The 19214-nt window shown below is 33.8% G+C and overlaps 1 protein-coding gene across 5 annotated transcripts in view; it reads left to right on the top strand.

Annotated features, from left to right (window-relative positions):
• Positions 1-19214, top strand: part of Erc1 (ELKS/RAB6-interacting/CAST family member 1) — a 522872-nt gene that overhangs the window by 115713 nt on the left and 387945 nt on the right. For 3 of the 5 annotated variants that reach the window (XM_077798217.1, XM_077798219.1, XM_077798216.1), the window contains exons 5-7: positions 1762-1917; positions 3418-3501; positions 6628-6795. In XM_077798217.1, coding sequence (XP_077654343.1) covers positions 1762-1917; positions 3418-3501; positions 6628-6795 — 408 coding nt within the window. The remainder of the gene's footprint in view (positions 1-1761; positions 1918-3417; positions 3502-6627; positions 6796-19214) is intronic. The other 2 variants (XM_077798220.1, XM_077798218.1) reach the window with 1 other exon arrangement.

Here is a 19214-nt window from a genome sequence, read left to right as displayed (position 1 = left end):
ACATGGATAGTATTTTAGTCATTTTTAGGGAATTGTATCCTGATACTTACAGAAAAATTTATAGTAAGCTTCCAAAAGGGAATTTCAGATAGTGCAATTAAAGTAGTACTCTTATGGCTTGGGAGATGGCATGAGGCTGACTGTTTTTAAATGAATAAACCATAATCCTGGTTGAAGTTGAATTGTTGTTTAAGTGTGTTGTTTTCAATACATTTAATTTTGAACAAAATACAAATTTTGACTAGATTATTTTTTTTGGATATATATTTTTAAAGGTATTACAATAAGTGATACAAGGGCACTTTTCCCTTCCTCTTGTCCTTAAACCTGAAAATAACTAGCTGTAGTTGTCTCATGACAGATCCTTAAACTATTTGATCTTCATGCTCTAGGAATTAAGATGGCAAGGAAAGCCAACTAAGAAATCCTTGAGGTAAATGGGAAAGGAAATTAATTTTAAAGTTTTTTTTCTAAAGCCTTAAGTAAAATAAACAGTACTTAATTTAGACTCTTTATGGCCTCTATTTCTTAGGCAAATAAGTGTGTGCAACAGCAAATGTGAAACTATTCATTCCATGCAGGAATTTTCATGTAATTGATGCATCAGTAATCTGGGGATAAATTAGATACTGTGAAAAACAAAATCAAGAAATTGAATATAGAGGGATCTAATACTAGAAGGCGATATTTGTGGTAAGGATGATTATTTACAAGAACAGGGATTTTTATTTACTTGTTTATTTTTCATAGAAATAATTTTATTTTAAAATTTGTTTTACTTAGTTACACATGACAGTACAATGACCTTGACATATCATACATTTGAATCAGATGGGAAATAATATCTCATTTTTCTGAGTATACAGGTTGCAGAATCACATTGGTCATGCATTCACATATATACGCATAGTAATAATAATGTCTGTTTCATTCTACTATCCTTCCTATGTCCCCAACCCCTCCTCTCCCCTCCCATCACTAATCTAGGGTAACACTATTCTTTTTGTTTTCCTAATCACATCTTCATACATGTATTTTGTATTATTTATTTTTGAGACAAGATTCTTGCTATGTGGCCCAGCTGGCCCTGAACTCTAAGGCTGAAGTGATCCTTTTGTCTCAGCCTTCTTGAGTAACTGGCATTATAGAGATGTGCTAATGTGCCCAGTTTTTAAAAAATTATTAAGTATTTCAAATGTATGGAGTAGAGAATAAGATTGCTAATATTATAAAAAGCACCTGTTAATATAATCATACCTTTATTTTTCTGAAACAGAATGTTATAAAATTTTTACTACACATATACAGTTACATGCATTATTATAAATCTTTGAAACCTTCTTACTCCTCCCTCTTTGGGGGGAACTATGCCTTATAGGGGTTGCTAAGTAAAATGATAAACTACTGGAACGAGAAAAGCCTTTACTGCCCCCACACACCAGAAATTTGTTAACTCATAAAGTGCAAAGAAGCTTTAACCATTTCTCCATTGCTTCTACTTCTTTAGTGATCTTAATTTTGATCAAAAGGGTCTAGAACTAGAGGAAGAGATACAGAAAATCTTTTTGTGGATATGAGAGTCCTCCTCCCCTCACCCAGATGACTATAAAGGAGGTATTTTAGAAGCAAGTCACCAAATCTGGCAGCATTTTTTGTATATTTATTTATCTTTATTAATTTTAACATTTAAAAAGACCTGTTTATTTAGTTTCTCTGAGTTTTTGTGAATACTTTAATGTTTGACTCTTCTGTTGTCCTCAGGATTCAAAAATTTCCTCTATGGAGCGTGGGCTCCGGGACCTGGAAGAGGAAATTCAGATGCTGAAATCAAATGGGGCTTTGAGTACTGAAGAACGGGAGGAAGAAATGAAGCAAATGGAGGTGTATCGCAGCCATTCTAAATTTATGAAAAACAAGGTAATGGTGCATAATACTACTATAGTTCATAGGAATGATGTGAAAGATTGATGCATATTTTTACTTCTTTAGTAATGATAAAGATCTATTTGATTGTTTTATCAGACATTGGGGAAGCATTCTTTTAAGTAGAATTTTCCCAGAATTAAGGTCAAAATTCCTGATATCATACAGTTATTATAAGCTTTTATTTAAAAGAAAAGTACTTGTATGGGACAAAGTCTATATTTTTTATAATTTAACTTATCCTATCTATAATTACTTTTGAGGTGATTTAGTAGTATTATATCCAGATGTGTTTTTCTTCATTATATGAGACATCCAGTTCTCTACCTCTTGTGAAATATTTTAAGTCAAAATCCCAAGAGGCTGAATCCAGCTTTTTTTTTTTTCTCCTTCCTGAAATGGGTTAAATGAAACTGTGTTTCCCCTTTGAATACAGGAAAGCTCTGTGCTGTATCCCTTGGAGAAGGTCCATTTGCTCCCAGTTTTTTGCTTCCCATGTCCATTTCAGGCATAGTGTAATAAGATAGATACCATGGAGACTTACTTGACAGCATGTGTTTTAAAATCAGTCACATTATTTCTTCCTTATATCCAAAGTCATTTAGTTTGAGTTGATAAACTGTTTAGACAAATTGAAGGATTTAATTTATTATAGGTATCAGTTTTGTTGTGGTTTAATTAAAAATTACAATTGTAATGGGAGTAAAATTTTAATTTGACAGTATTTCCCGACTGTATTATCCAAATGGATATCCAAGAATTGAAAACTGAAACATTCACAGTAGTGTAAGAGATAACACCATGGTAACTCCCTCCTGCATTTCTGTTTTTTTGTTGTTGTACCCACACCTGCCTTATATGTCTTTAAAATATTTCCTTACTATTAAGAATCTATTATCAGCTGGACGTGATGGCGCATGCCTGTAATCCCAGTGGCTTGGGAGGCTAAGGCAGGAAGGATCACAAGTTCAAAGCGAGCCTTAGCAATGGTGAGGCATTAAACAGCTCAGTGAGACCTTGTCTCTAAACAAGATACAAAATAGGGCTGGGGATGTGGCTCAGTGGTTGAGTGTCCCTGAGTTCAATCCTTGGTACCCCCCCCCCCAAAAAAAAAAAGAATCTATTATCAATGACATCTGGCAATTTTATGTTAATTTTAGAACTTAAAAATTCACATATCCAGCCTTCTATTAGTTTGGGTTTTTCACCCCTTGACAACAAAATACACTGCAATAAAGTCTGTATGTTTATGCTTTCCATTTGTTGATAGCACATGACAGTTTATTAAAAAAACAAAACAAAACTGAAAAAACCACACACAATCCTGTGAAAACTGAGAAACCTTCTATGTCCCTTTGAAGAGGGAATTAGGGGAACAGATTTAATTGTGTACATGAGTCATTGTTATTTCCAGTGGCCATTCTGGCTCAAAAGTAGTTAATAAGATGACCTAACTTGACACATGAGTGAAAAAGAATAACAATGTCGTGACAGGTAGAGCAACTGAAGGAGGAACTAAGTTCGAAAGAGGCTCAAGGGGAGGAGCTGAAAAAGAGAGCAGCTGGTCTTCAGGCTGAGGTCTTTGCCGTAAGATTTACCTCTTTGTGTGCAGTGATCCCACAGTGGGACCCTGCCAGTTCTGGCTTCTGGGTGGCTTACACTTTCATTCTCTGTGGTTGGCAACTTTACCCACCACTAGCACTAACCAGCCTGCTTTGTTCTTTAACTGACTCCTGTTCACTAGTTTGACCCAGATGCCACTTTATATGCACTGAGCCCTGTGTTTTCTGGAAGCCCTATAACATGGTTCTTTATTATTGCTTTTATTCTTCTATGGAAGGTATTTCAAAGCTTGTTTTTTTCCCCCCAAGCCATTATTACTAGATACTTGTTGATTTATATAAATGGTGGTCTTTTTTCTTCTTACATGCAGGAATTACAGATGTTTTAGGTCCATCACCTAGAGTTCATTTGAATTTGAAATTCTCACGTAGAATACCTCTTATGTAGACATTGCCTTTAAATTCTCATTAAGTGATTCTGCAGCAAATGTTATTTTCTTTAGGGCAGATGGATGGAAAGTAATTAGCTTATTTAGAGTTATCAGTAAATTTGAATTAGTGTGTGACATATCAAGTATCTAAATCTAGTTCAACCTTCTGTTTAATGAACTTAATATTTCATTTCAAAACATAATAATAAATAATAATAAAATAGCTAATACTAATTTATTGTAAGCTCTTTATAACCTTCTGAATTTATCAACCCCAATTTATAGATGAGGAAACCAAGAAAACAGAATGATGCCTAGGAAGACAGTTTTTAAGAGTCAGGGTGTTAGCTAAGAATGTAATGCAGAATAGAAAAAATCTTGTGCTAATTTGGTATGTTTGCTGTTTATGAACCACTTTATAGTATTGATAAAAAGCAAACTGTTTTGTTTGAAAGAGTCTAATTTGGCTAATGGCTTGACCATGTCTAGAGGAGAAGATAATCTATTATTTCCTTTATTTTTTTAGCTACTATTATTTATTTCTGTGTAATGTTAGGCTAAATGGATTTCATACATTATTTTATTGAATCCCTAAACAATAAAGTGACATTGGTATAATTTCTTCCTGTTACAAGTTAGGAAACCAAAACTTAAAGAGGCAGAGTAATTGCTCAAAGACATAGCTCTCTCAGCCTAACATGTGGCTGACTGCAAAGTCTTGTGCTTGTGACTTTTTATTATTTGCTTTTTGTTTATAATATTCTCTCCTCTTCTGAGTCTTTAAGGAAAATTTGTGCTTCTAAATTTCGTTTAAAATATTTTCTTTCCTTTTTCAGTCTTTCCTGTCAGTATAACTATATGTGAAGCTTATTCAATAATGCAGATGATGAGGAAACTGAGATTTTATATTTATTTTTGATCCTATGATTGGAAGTAGCTGGAAATTTGAATAACCTTTAGGCCATAGTTCTCTACTAAGGAAGTGGTAACACTTTAAGCATTTCTTCTGAATATTCATTTATAAAACAGATGCATTTTTAGTGCAATCTGTGTGTTAGGGATGGGATAATAGTAATGTGAATTATTTGTTGATAAAGTGATAGATATATCATCAGTATCTACAAGTACTTGGCCTATAATAAGCATACAGAAATATTGTATGAATGCATAACTTTATTAGTAAACAGATTTCATATGAGAAAAATGCTTTTTTTTGTTAAAATGGAAGTCTAAATTAGAAATTTATTTGTAGTGTTTCTTAAAATTTTCTGGTAAAATTTATTTCCTTTTGGGAAATTGTTTTTAAAAGCTTTACCCCTTTTACCTGAGATTATTACAATAAAATACTCTAGTATTTAGTTTTTTTTTAAAATAAAGGACTTGTGGGATGCAATGTCTCATGCCTGTAATACCTGCTACTTGGGAGGCTAAGGCAGGAGGATCACAAGTTTGAGGCCAACCATAACAACTTAATGAGACCCCATCTCAAAATAAAAAGGGCCTGGGAATGTAGTTAAGTGGCAGTGCACCCTTGATTTTAGTCCTCCGTACTACTAGAAAGAAAAAAGAAAAGGACTTTTCATTTAATCAGTGATAATGAAATTACTGACTTTTTGTTTAGTTTATACTTTCAACAATGCTTTTAGTACCTTGCTGGGTGGTAGACTTAATATAAAAGCAGATCTAATTTCTGTTTATTTGGTTTATATTTAGAATAAAAGACTTTAATTCTTAGAAACAATAGAGATATAGAGGAAATGTTTGAAAGAAAGTATTTTCTAGTTAAGAGAGATTTTTATGAGATAATGAATGGCATCAGTTGATTTATGGATTACCCTTTCAGAGTAACAAACTTTAAATTACACATGTAGATTTTTACAGAGAGATTTAATGCATTAACTTTTATCCGTTTTGATGATATGACATATTGTAGGTGATAGAACTTTATAGATAGAATCTTTTTTGTCAAGTTTTATACACATAACAAAAATTATACAATTTTAAAAAACACATGTCTGTAATAACTTGTAGCACTGAAAGAAACAGTTTTTAAGATAAGGCTTTTATGAAACTTGTTTGAGAATGAGAATAAAACTTAACAAAAAATAGAGATGCAGCACTACCTTTTGAATTTAAATACTAGTATCAGGAGGTTTCTTTTTTCCTTCTGTTATATATGTACATTAATCTAACGTTTGATCCATTACATTCTAGAGAGATCTGACTTAATAAAATGGAAACTACTTTTTTAGAACAGTGGAGTTTAGGTGCATATGGCTATCTTATAGTTATCTAATTGAGTTGGAAATTTTTTTCCATTTCTTTACTAAAGGGTTTCAAAGAATATTTAGAAGACAACAAATGAAAAGTGGAAATTTCCCTCTTTGTTGAATAAGCTTCATTTTTAGGGGATGTGGAGGTGGTGGTGGGATCCAACATAAGATGATGGAAAGGAGATGAATATGTTGTTTTTATTTATTTATTTACTTTACCTACCTACCTACCTACCTACCTACCTACCTACCTACCTACCTACTGTGCTGAGAAATGAATCAGGGCTTTGTGCCTGCTAAGGAGGTGCTCTACCATTGAGCTACACCCCAGGCTTCTGTCTTAGTTTTATATCTTGTGATTTAGATTTGTCAGAGGTCAAGATGAGAGGTCTTTTTTATTTTTTTTCTTAGAGTGTTTTTTTTTTTTTTCCCCCCCAGATTGGCCAGGTGAAACAGGAGCTGTCCAGAAAAGACACAGAACTACTCGCCCTACAGACAAAGCTAGAAACGCTCACAAACCAGTTCTCAGACAGTAAACAACACATTGAGGTGCTGAAGGAGTCCTTGACTGCTAAGGAACAAAGAGCTGCAATCCTGCAGACCGAGGTAAAGGGATTCTGGGATGCATGTGGAATTGATACCTTGACATCTTTTCAAAAGTGCCATTTTTTAATGTTTAAATTTGGAAAATATGAATAATGTTACAATTTATTCTTCAGCAGTATGATCATTTATTGTACTAAAATCTAACCACCTTGTTCCACTTGTTATTAGCTCTAAGAAATTAAAACTGTGCTATTTATTTACAATTTTAATATTTTAGACTTTAACAAGTTTGTACTTTAGAGTATATTCTAAATATTCAAATGAAAGGATACTTATAAGAAAGAAATAATTGCATTAGAAGCCTTAATTCTCATCCGTTGTAAATTGTCATGAGTGTCAATGAGGTTAGTTATCCTGTGTTTGGATTATATGCAAAACATCCTTAATTTTTAATATTTTTGAATAGTTTTATGTAGGCAAGTTGTAGAATCTGTAAATGTTCTAAATAGATGTAGTTTTGAACTATAGATCATTAGACAGTGTCTTTTCATGTATATCCTGCTTGAAAATAAAGTTAGTGTTTTCAGAAATCTTAGATTATCTCATCTATTGGCCCTCATTTCAGGGAGGAGTAAGTAATCCCAGGGAAATTCTCATCTGTTGTATTTTCAAGGATCAAAGACAAGGAATTGGTGTTCTTATTTGGATACTGTCTTAATAAAAATATTTAAAAAAGATCTCAGTGAAATAGATATAATTTAGGTAGGAATAGGGAGTAGTTCTGTATAAAAGAAAGATAAAGCGTATAATGTAGATTAATTTTTTTAAAAAAACAACCAGACAATAGATAAATAAGGGCATAGTTTGATGGACAAAGGAATGTGGAGGAAAAAGAATAAAAGCATCATAGTTTTGGACAAACAGAATCTTCAAGTATGGAGGAATGAAAAAAGACTTGGGGAAGGGACTGAAACTATTTCATGTTGTATTTTTTTTTTGTCTGTATAGTTTCACGCTTTGTGGAAAATGAGAGATTTGTTGATGTAGTTGATATTTTCTTATAATTCACATTTTTTCTTTTAAAATCATATTTCATTTTGTCATGTTATCAATTCCATTCTACCTCAGAGAGAGATTTGGGTATAAAATCACAAGGTGCAATAAAGGTTAAGGCTCTAGAGTCATCTTTTTTGAGTTTGGACTTTTATTTTTACCACTTGCTTATTAGGTGCATGATCTTAGGTGTGTACTTAACTTCATGGTGCCTCTCTTGCCACATTTATAACGTGAACTGAGTAGTAGTATCAGCTCCTAAATTTGATCTTAAAATTAAGCTAGTTATTCATGTCTAGTACCAGACACATCATATGGTGTTTATATATAGTTATTGTCATCATCATTATAATTCTTATAATAAAATCAGCTCATATATATAAACTGTTAGGATTGTTAGGAGAACATAGTTGGTTTTCTTTTATTGGCATAAATTTGTTTTGAAGATATGCTTTTCATGTATTTATTGGGCTAAATTTAGCTTTATTCACAGAATTAGAAATTTAAAATCATCTGGAAAATATTACCCACAAAGTTATTAGTTTATAGTTTTATTAAGAAAAAGAAACTTGTACATGCAGTACTACAAAAGACTCAGAAGAGGGTGCCAGTATCTTAGAGGTGGTCCCTGCTTTTAGGTTTGCTACTGCGATGGCTTTGGCTGGAGGCAGCAGGTGTGCAAACTAGAGAACGAAGCAGTTGGCTAATGATAATGCAAACATTTAAAAGCTTGTCACAACCTAATAAATGACTTTTCCCCCTTGGCAATCCATCCTTCTCTTTCTACCCAACTCAAATAATGTTCTTATTAGCTAGGTCTCACACAGATGGGCTTGTGATTGGTTTCTTGTACCATAGAGAATAAAGACTGTATTTGTTGTCATTCTTGAATGGTTTTTATATTTGTTTTTAGCTATTGTGGGAGAAGCTGAGCCTCAGTGGATTCCCCCAGTTAAGTTATTAGGACAACTGCTCAAATATAACCATTTCATCCCTATTTAAGAGTATGAAAGCTAACTTCTCTTTGATTTTGGGTTGATTTTAAGATTGTATTATGATTATTTATTAGCATTTACATAAAAGTGACATTTGATAAGAATCACTTTTCCCAATGCAATTTCCCAGGTTAGAGCCCAATAAAAGGCAGTTCATCCCAGTATTTTGAAAGTTACTTTGTATTTCTATATTTAAAAAATTTTTTTGTAGTTGTAGATGGACAGAATGCCTTTATTTTATTTGTTTATTTTTATGTCGTGCTAAGGATCGAACCCAGTGCCTCCCACAGTGGCAGGTAAGCACTCTGCCACTGAGATACAGCCCCATCCCTCTGTATTTTGCTCTTAGTTGATTTTTGTCCTCTTCTCGGTAGATATCCTAGGTTCAGTCTAAATCACTTAAAAAATACATATATATTTTATATATGAAAAAAAACATGAGTCATAGGACTTTTTTTAAATAAAAAAAAATTTAAGGAAAAAAAGTGGTATGGGAAAGGACCTGTTTGGCCCACTCTCTTCCCTACTGTGGGCAGTTGGGTTGAGGCCCTTGGGTGTATAGTGAATGCAAAATTGCTCCTATTTTATAAACGTATCTCTTAATCTGTTAACCTTCACAGAAATACTCTGGATTTAGTAAAATAGAGGTTAAAAGCATGGACTTTGGAATCAGACCTGGGCTTAAAGCCCATCCTCCCTCTGTGTTCATTCCTCTGTGACCATAGATGAGTTTCTTCACCTCTTTAGGTCTGTGTATCCTCAGCTGTAAAAATAAGTATAATGACATTACCAACTTGCTAAGGTGTTGAATTATGTAGCTCTTTTCTGAATATGGAAGGAAGCTTAAATTCAGTGGGTTAAAAATATTTTAAAACACTTTACAGCAGTTTGATTTTTATCTCTATTTTATTTGCTCCTCATAGTAATGGTGTGGGTTAGACAGGGTAAGTATTATTTTGCTTTTATAATTGAGGATTAGAAGAAGTAGTTGTTAGTTCAGTGTATTTAATACTACTGTTGGGGCTACTCTGACTAATAATCCTGGGACTTTTAATACTGATAATAATATTCTCAGTAACTTTCCAATTTATGCCCACTTTTTATTCCTAAATCTTAATGCCATACTATAAGCTTCTCACTAAATTCAATATGCAAAGCTAATTTTTTCAATAAACTAAAATAATATTGACCTTGCTGTCTCAGCATGATAGCATTTTTTCTTCTCCAGGAAATTGTGTTTTGAAATTCTGTTTATTCAAGATGAGCATTATTATAGAGACAGTAGGAAGAAGTCATATTTTTTTCTTCGGTGGGACACAGGATCACCATCCAGCCCAAAGTAAATAATTGCTCTAGCTCTAGGATTTCCAGATACTAGCTAAGATGTTGGGATGCTGTTCTTTCACATATTTGGTCTGTTTGCAGCCCCAACCCAATGCCATGGTATGCTGCCTTTTAAGATACAGTTCTGGCTTTCTTAGCACCAGAGGGCATATTTGGAGGTCACTTAGTCTTTCCATAATTAAAAAGTATGTCTGATTATATGTAACATTGAGTGCTTTCCATAGTTAAAAAGTATATTTGATTATTTGTAACATTGAGTGCTTTCTGTATACCAGGTAGAGTGTGTATACTTTCATTTGTTTTTTTTCAGTTAATCCTTAAGGTACCCTTCTAAAAAATAGAAGACTCTTCAAAGCAGTGGGAATATAGTGGTGAATAAAATAGACTGTATGAAACAGCTGCTTAGAATAAGAGAGAACTAGGTCCCATGACTAGAACAGAGTTTGGAATCTTTTTCAGGTGACTATGTTTTGTCTCAAATGCCCTACTGTGAGAACTGCTGGTCTTGGATGAATTATGGGGTGAGGTTTGGGACAGGTGTTGTGGGGGTAACTTAGGCATGACATTAAGCCTGCTTGTGTAGGTAGACTGGTCAGCTTCTGAGTGTTCCTTCTTCTCAGCATCGCTTATATATCTGAGGGTACAGCGTATCTTTAGAAAAAAGAGCTTTATCTGAACAGAAATAAAGATTATTAGACTATAGGTTCCTTGAGCCGGGAGGCTTACTTCCTATAACCACTCCAAATGATGAGTTGGCAATGCTCACAGTGGTAATGGGATAATATCTTGTTTGTGGGAAGAGGTACATAATGTTAAACTTAGGAAATTGACAAGAAAATGTAAGTGTAAAGCATGGCTCTTAATATACCAGAAGAATCTAATTGGAGCATATGAGTTTTAAATCAGCAGAATAAAACTCAGTTTTCTATTTGTAGAGAAAAGAATGTGGGATAGGGAGAAAGAATAATGATGGTGTGTAGACATTATGAAAAAAAGATGACTAAAATAAGTATGAATAAAGGGAGAGGCAGTAAATTCAAATGAGTTATGCTTAGAGTAAAATATTAGTTGTCAATAAGAATTAAACAGATAAATTGAACAGGTAAACTGAAGCAGCAAAACTAAAAATATAAAGAAAGTATTTTTTTTTTTCTTTTGGTTGCTGCTGGGAATCAAACCCATGGCCTTGCACATGCTAAATGTATGTGCTCTACCGTGGATTGAAATCCCCAGCGCAAGAAAAAAACTTAAAAAATAAAAAATTTTATATTGGGAAAATATGTTGCTACTAATCTGATTTACCTTAATAGTAAATATATTTTTAGGCAAGTAAGTTATAAGATATACAGAACAATGTTATATTAGAGGAATAATAGATAAAAAATATAATGATTGGGAATATTTATGCATCTAACAACATTGTGTTTAAGTATATAAAGTAGCAATAAGGAGAAATAAATGAATCATCTGTTGTTGCAGTTGGTCATTTGAACATGCTCCTTTCAGAATTTGGTCAAATAAACAAAGAGAAGCAATAATTTAGAAAATTACAATAAACATTGATAAACTGAGACTGATAGGTGTATATATAAAATCTTGCATTAACAAGTAGAGAGTAAACAATATTTTCAAGAACTTATTGGACAGTCATAAAAATCAATGATGTACACAAAGGAGACTTCAAAATTCCCAAGAATCAAAAGTCAAATAGACTATGTTCTCTTGTAAAGCAGCAAAATGAGAAATCACTTATAAAGAATTGTAACACAAAACCCAGATAAGTCTGGAATCTGAAACATAATAGTGAAATGACTTGTGGGTTAAAAGAGAAATACATACATTTTAGAAATGATACTGAAAGAACTAAATATGAAGATCTATGGAATATAAAGTAAAAAAGCCTACAGGAATAGGTATTCATTTTTATATTCAAGGTGTTCTAAAAGGTAGTAAAAAGCAAGGAAGCCCAAGAATCTATAGTATATAAGGAAAAATACATAAATTGAAAGATATGTCATGTTAAAAGATATAGTATAATATTGCAAGTATATTAGTTCTCCCTAAGTGTGTGTGTGTGTGTGTGTGTGTGTGTGTGTGTATTTTGCAATTCCTATTAAAATTTCAAGCAACACTGTAGAACAAAGTGGTAATGGCATAGGACAGGGCAGGTAGACTAGTGAAAGAAGAGATTGTGAAATCAGAAACATTTATATGGAGGGAATATTATTATCTAGTGTGAAGTAAGTGTTGAAAAACTGACATACCATATGAAGAATAAAGTAGGCCATCTACTTCATGCCAAATAAAACAGTGAATTCTACATTTATTAATGCCTCAATATGAAAGAGAAAATACTACAAAGCTAATAAGTGAAAATGTTGGATAGGACTATCTTGGATAGGATATCTTAAATTATTCCCTCAAATTTAAGAATTTTTGTTTAAGAAGGAACACCATTGGCAAAGTCCACAAATGGGTGGCTGATGGAGAGAAAAATTTTCAGTGCTTCCCAAGATAATAAGGAATAATAGGGAGGTAGAGAAGGAAATGTGTTTGAATAGGCAGTTAACAGAGAACAAAACCTAAGGGTTAACAAATATACCATGACATCTTCAATCTAATGAATAAACAAAAATGAAGATTTTAAAGACAATGAAATACTACATTCCATTTCTCAAATTGATAAAAATTAGAAAATGAGATACCTTCCAGTGCTTGTGAGGATTTCAGGAAACAAGAACATAAGTAGCATAGTTGTACTCAATAATCCTACTCCACAATAGGTTTTCTAGAGAAACTTTCCCACTGATACATGATTGTAAGGATGTTCACTACAGCATGGTTTAGGGGATCAGGGAATTGAAAGCAGCCTAAGTGTTTATCACTAGGGTGTTAGATAAAAAATATAATAGATGTATAACATGGAATACTATGTAAAAATCAGAAAACAATGTCCCCAAAATGTATTTATTTGGACTGTTGATGATATTTTATATATATCTATATCTATATCTATATATCTATATCTATATCTATATATCTTTATTTTACATTTATGTGGTGCTGAGGATCCAACCCAGTGCCTAATGCATGCTAGGCAAGCACTCTACCACTGAGCCATAACCCCAGCCCTTGATGATATATTTTAAAAGTAAGAAACAGGATGAGGTATATATCATTAATATAAATGAAAATGCACATATATAAAAATCACCTTGTAGCAGTGGTGCACACCTGTAATCCTAGTGGCTTGGGAGGCTGAGGCAGGAGAATTGCTAGTTCCAAGCCAGCCTCAACAATTTAGCGAGGCCCTAAGCAACTTAGTGAGACCCTGTCTCTAAATAAAATACAAAATAGGGATGGGAATGTGGCTCAGTGGCTGAGCACCTCTGGGTTTAGTCCCTGGCACCCCCTGTCCAAGAACACCTGTGTATTTCCAAGATGCATAATATACAAGAACATTAAACACTCTAGAATAACTGCATATTGAAGGAGTAAGGGCACTAAATATAAAATAGAAAGGTAATAATAAAATTAGAGTAGAATGGCATGGCTCAGTGGTAATTTTTACATGAATTGAGGATAAGAGGAATATAGTACTTTCTCTTCCTGGACTTCAGGGTAAAAAGATCTCTCTTCATGTATGTTTGAGCTTGAATTGCTCTTGAGGGATGTGCTTTGAACGTGGTGCACACAGATTCTCACAGGTAAAGCCCTGCTTAGAATCAATTTATAGCTCCAAATTACTTAATCATCTGTGGAGTGTTATCTACCCTGTCAGAGGTAAGAGCAGATAGAATGATTAGACCCTTATGAACATTGGATAATAGAATGAGACTATAAAATAAATTATTACAATTAAAGGTTGACTAGTGAGTGTGGCAGCACTCTCCAGAAAGGATGATCGCGTATACCTTGTTGGGATGTTGTTTCAAGATTGTTGAGAGTAAAAGATGATTCAGTGTAGCAAAGGAAGCTCTCACTATTTCATATAGTGTCTTTAAATTTTGGCTTTGCCTCCTATTTTCATTCAAAGTTTAGACATTTTATGTCCCAATTTTTTCTTCTGTGAAAATAATTATAGAGCTACTCATAGTTTTATGATGAGTTAATATATGAACATAGTAGTAATCAGAAAATATTAAATTATCATGACATGAGGGAAGGATTTAAAACATGATCAAAGAACAAAACACTATAAATAATATAAGCATATTTTGAAAGGCCAAAATGAGATTTTAAATGTGAAATATGTTGTAACTAAAGTTGAAAACTTAGTGTAATAGTTTAGTATATTAGAGATTAGAGAGTGCTGCAGGAAAGTTAGTGAATTGGAACTTAAAACTGGTGATATATTATCTAGAGAACAATTGGGAAGGGTAAAAAGGTAGACATTTAAAAAGAAAATTCCATGGGAATAAAGGCCATTTTATATCTATGGGAGTTTCAGAAGGAGAGAATAGAAGGCAATTTTAGTTTTCATTCTTTTTTTTTTTTTTTTTGGTGATGCTAGGGAATTGAACCTGAGACTTTCAGGAGGCAACCTTAAAAGACAATTGTCAGTAATTTTTCAATTTAGCTAAATGTGGTGGTATACACCTGTAATCCCAGCTACCTATGAGGGAGGCTAAGGCAGGAGAATGGCAGGTTGAGTTCACCTTGGGCAAATTATTAGTATACACACACACACACACACACACACACATATACACACACACATATATAAGTAAATAAAATGTGGTATATTATATATATATGCAGACATATAGAAATAGAAAAAAATTTAACTTAATACAGGAATGCTTTCTTCAATTTAGATAGGAACAAATTATGCCTGAGTAGGAAGCTATTTATGCATACTACATGTATCATCATGAAACCCTGGATAAGCATTTCCTACAAAGGATTGATAGTTAGACAGCATCAGATTGTTCATTAGCAATAATAGTTGTGAGAATACAGTAGAGTAGAATCTTCAAAGTTTAAGAAAAATCATTGGCAACTCAGAATTGTGGATCCAAATTCTTCAGTGAAAAGTAAAATAAAGACAATTTTCCAGACTAACAAACTGAGCAGTTTAGTACCTATGGATCCCTGTATGAGGAACTGCTGTACTGAAGGAAGAAGCAAGCTGAGTACATTGGTGCATGTCTATAATCCCAATTTGAGCCCAGCCTCAGCAACTTAGCTAGGCCCTAAGTAATTTAATGTGACCTGTCTAAAAAAAAAGGTGGGGGTTGCCCCTGAGCTCAATCCCCAGAATTGTAAAGAAGAAGAAGAAGAAGAAAAAAACAAACTGTTTCCAGAAGGAAAGAGTGAGATACAAGAAAGAATAATAGACAAAATAATATTAATTTAATAAGTAGAAAAAAATCAAATGTCACTCTACATATTTGTACAGACATTACAGAGATAGTGCCATTAAGGCCCAAACCCCCAAATCAATTGAAAGTGTATTAAAAAAAGATGATGAATTTCAGAGAAAGAGCATAAAAGGAAGAACTTATCTATTGTGTCTGACTGTTGGTAGATGATAGAACAGGCAAAATTTCACATCTAGATTGTTTCTAGCTACCCTGTAAAGAAGAAGGACTGGATAGAGTAGAATATAAATTTAGACAGGAGCAAAATGAAATGAAATGAAACCTAAGATGTGTGAAAAGAGAAAGTGTAAGGAAGCATTAAAGAGATCTGTTACCTTGCTACTCAAAGTGCCCAGAGACTTACCTAAGAGCTTCTTGCAAGGCAGAATCTTGATCCTCACTTCAGATTTCCTGAATCAGAGCCTTCATTCTAACAAGTCCCCCAATTTGAGAAATACTGTAAGATTGTCTTTTAGCTAGGACAGTTAAAATCTAGAGGCAAGTAAAATTAATGATTTGATATTGATTATCATTGATGAATCACGAAGATGAGAGTGTTTTCTGAGAATGGATTTGAGCTGATGTCATTTTAAGTTTCAAAAAGGGAAGAGAAGATTGCCACATCTGTGCATAGCCTAATCTTTTCCCAAAATCCAACATTAGAATGGAATATTAGAGGGAAGGTTTGTGAGGTCCTTGAAGTAGAAGTGATCATTCAGAGCCAACATTAAAACTAGATCATCTCAAACTAACTTTAGGTTCTTCTTTGATAGGATTTCTAGACTGGAAGATCAGAAGAATATGGAAGATATAGTAAATCTGTACTTGTTGGAGACACTGTCAGGGCAGTGTATGGATGGATTAGCTTATAATTAGGTTTCTTCACATTTGAAAAATGAAGCTGGGTACAGTGGTATATGCTTGTACCAGTACTTGAAAGGCTGACACATGAGGATTCCAAATTTGAGGCCAGCCTGTCTCAGAATAAAAGAGAAAAGATTGGGTATGTAGCTCAGTATTAGAGTATTCCTGGGTTCAATACCCAGTACCAACCAACCAACCAATCAAATAGATACAAAACAAAACAAACCTCTCTCACTTATCTGTAAAATGACTTTTCCAGAAATTGTATTTAATGATATGTTAGCCTACATGTAAATTCCTGATAGAATCTATACCTCTCTAAATGTGACTCTTTCTTATTTAATATCTTAATTAATGAATTGGGTAGGAAAAAATGAGATGGTAACATGCATGTTAGATGAGAATTTCAGCATTCTGAAAGATCTATAGAGCTGAATTATTGACTAAATCTAGTAGGATTAATTTAATAGCTGAATGTAAAAATATTTATGTACCATTCCTCCCTTGCAAAATGTATGCATGTGTGCACACAGGACATTCTACTTAAATAACCCCTGAAAGTCTGGTGGTTGCCACTGCTCCCTCTTTCCCTCCAAAAATCAAACAAAAAAAACTTATTGAAATCTTATGTTGTTTTAAAAGTGTCTGGAATAAGAAGGAAGTGATCAGATCACACATAAAATACTGAGTTCTGGGTACAATGATAGACATTGACATATTTAATCATGCTTCAATGCAGAGTTCAAAACCATGGCATATTAAGGAACAGATGGTAGTTTGCAACAGAAATACTCTTGGGATAAAATGATAGTCTCATGTTATTTGAATGGCTGTTAAGGAGAAGAGAGAGTCCTAATGGGTTGAACTTGGACTAATGGGTAAAACTGTAGAAAAACATTTTATTTTCTACTTCAAGATAAGATATTATTTTGTATTATACCTGTTATAAAGTAGGATGTGGGCAGCCTCACAAAGTGTACATCTGATCATTACTGCTAGTGTTCAAGTATTAGAGATGTCTTGTACAGGTACTTCAGGCTTCGGGTGAGAGATTGAACTGGGTTTTTTAACGGTCCTGTCAATGCTAGTATTCTCAGGGCTTTTACATAGACCTGTAAGGCTTAGTGATCTTAGTCTGATACCAGAATGAAGAAGTGTTACATACATGTTTGCTTAGAGGGATCAAGGTAGAAGAACCAGGCTGGCCACTCTGCCTATCAGATTTGAAGAAGCAAGGATAACATTTTTGGCCAGGTGTGGAGGTGCATGCCTGTAATCCCAACAGCTTTAGAGCCTGAGACAGGAGGATCTTGAGTTCAAAGCAAGCCTGAACATCAGTGAGGCGCTAAGCAACTCACTGAGACCTTAAGCAATTCAGAGAGATCCTGTCTCTAAATAAAATACAAAATAGAGCTGGGGATGTGGCTCAGTGGTTGAGTGCCTCTGAGTTCAACCCCCTGTTTGTTCAAAAACAAAACAAAACAAAATAACCCCACAATTTTATTATTAATGCTGTATGCTTTATCTAGTGATCACTTTTTTGATAAGGAATTTCAAGGAAAAGTGAGTGGGAAAGACATATTGACATTACTCTTTTAGATTATAAATTGAAAAATTATAGCCTGCTTTTTTTTTAAATAAAGTGTAAACAAACAGTATACTGTGGAGTGGTGCATCTCTACCCTTGCTGCTATGATTTGAATATAGTTTCTTCCTCTTGAAAGGCATTTTGGAGTTTAATCCCCATTGTAAAATATTAGGAAGATAGAAACTTAATCTGACTATAGTATTTTGATGTGGGGCCTTCAGGAGGTTATTAGAGTTCAATCAGATCATCAGCATGGAACCCCTGTGATTGAATCCTAGTGGCTTATAAGAGGGAGAAAAACCAGAGGACATATACACATGAGCTCACCATGTGATGCCTCTGCCACCTTGGGATTCTGACACCAAAAAGACTAATCAGATGCAGCTCTGCAACACTGGACCAGAACCCTGAACCCAGACAAACCTCTTTTCAACTTGTAATGTACCCAGTCTGTAATATTGTGTTATCAGGAGTAGAAGATGGACTCATACAGTTGCTTTTTTTTGATGTTTCTCTGAGCCAGTCATATTTTTGTCATGTATGAGGCTTCATTCAAATAGAGCTTGATGTAGTTTGTAGAAATAGCCTTTTTAAAAGGTTTACTTGTATACTCTTTATGATGTCAATTCCGTGGCCCAGTGCCCTTCATTTTGCTCCCTTTCTAGGTGATAACAATGAGAAATATAGTGGTAGGAAATTATACTTAGTTGTCTTGGGCAAATGACTTAGTTTGAGCCTAGATTTCCTTAACTTTAAAGTTAGGAGGGGTGTGTGTGTGTTTTACTGGGGATCAAACCTAGGACATGTCATGCTAAGTAGGCACCTTACCTGAATTACATATGTAGCCTTAATTTTAGGAGTTTAAATAACATAATGTTACTATTTTAAAAATTGATGAAATATTGTAGAATACAGGAAAAATGCATGAAATATTTTAACACCACTCAGATTTAATATACATTAATGTTTGACCACATTTAATGTCCTTAAAAAAAAAGTCTGTTATGGTTTGAATCTGGAATATCCCCCAAAGGCTCATGTGGTCCCCAATCCAGCAGTGTTCAGAGATAGGTCTTTTGGGGAGAAGTGATGGGATCATGAGGACTGTAACCTCATGGATGTATTAGTTCATTGATGTTGTCATAGGCTATTGGGAAATGGTAGAAAACGTAGGAGATGGACCTAGTTGAAGGGAGTGGGTCCTTGGTGGCACACACTTAGGACCTTGTCTCAGGCTTCTTCCTTCCTCTTTTTCTGTTTTTTGGCATTATG

This window comes from Urocitellus parryii, chromosome 5 (genome assembly GCF_045843805.1).
Source record: "Urocitellus parryii isolate mUroPar1 chromosome 5, mUroPar1.hap1, whole genome shotgun sequence".
In the NCBI taxonomy this organism is placed as follows: Eukaryota; Metazoa; Chordata; class Mammalia; order Rodentia; family Sciuridae; genus Urocitellus; species Urocitellus parryii.
This window is presented reverse-complemented; position numbering and strand designations above follow the sequence as displayed.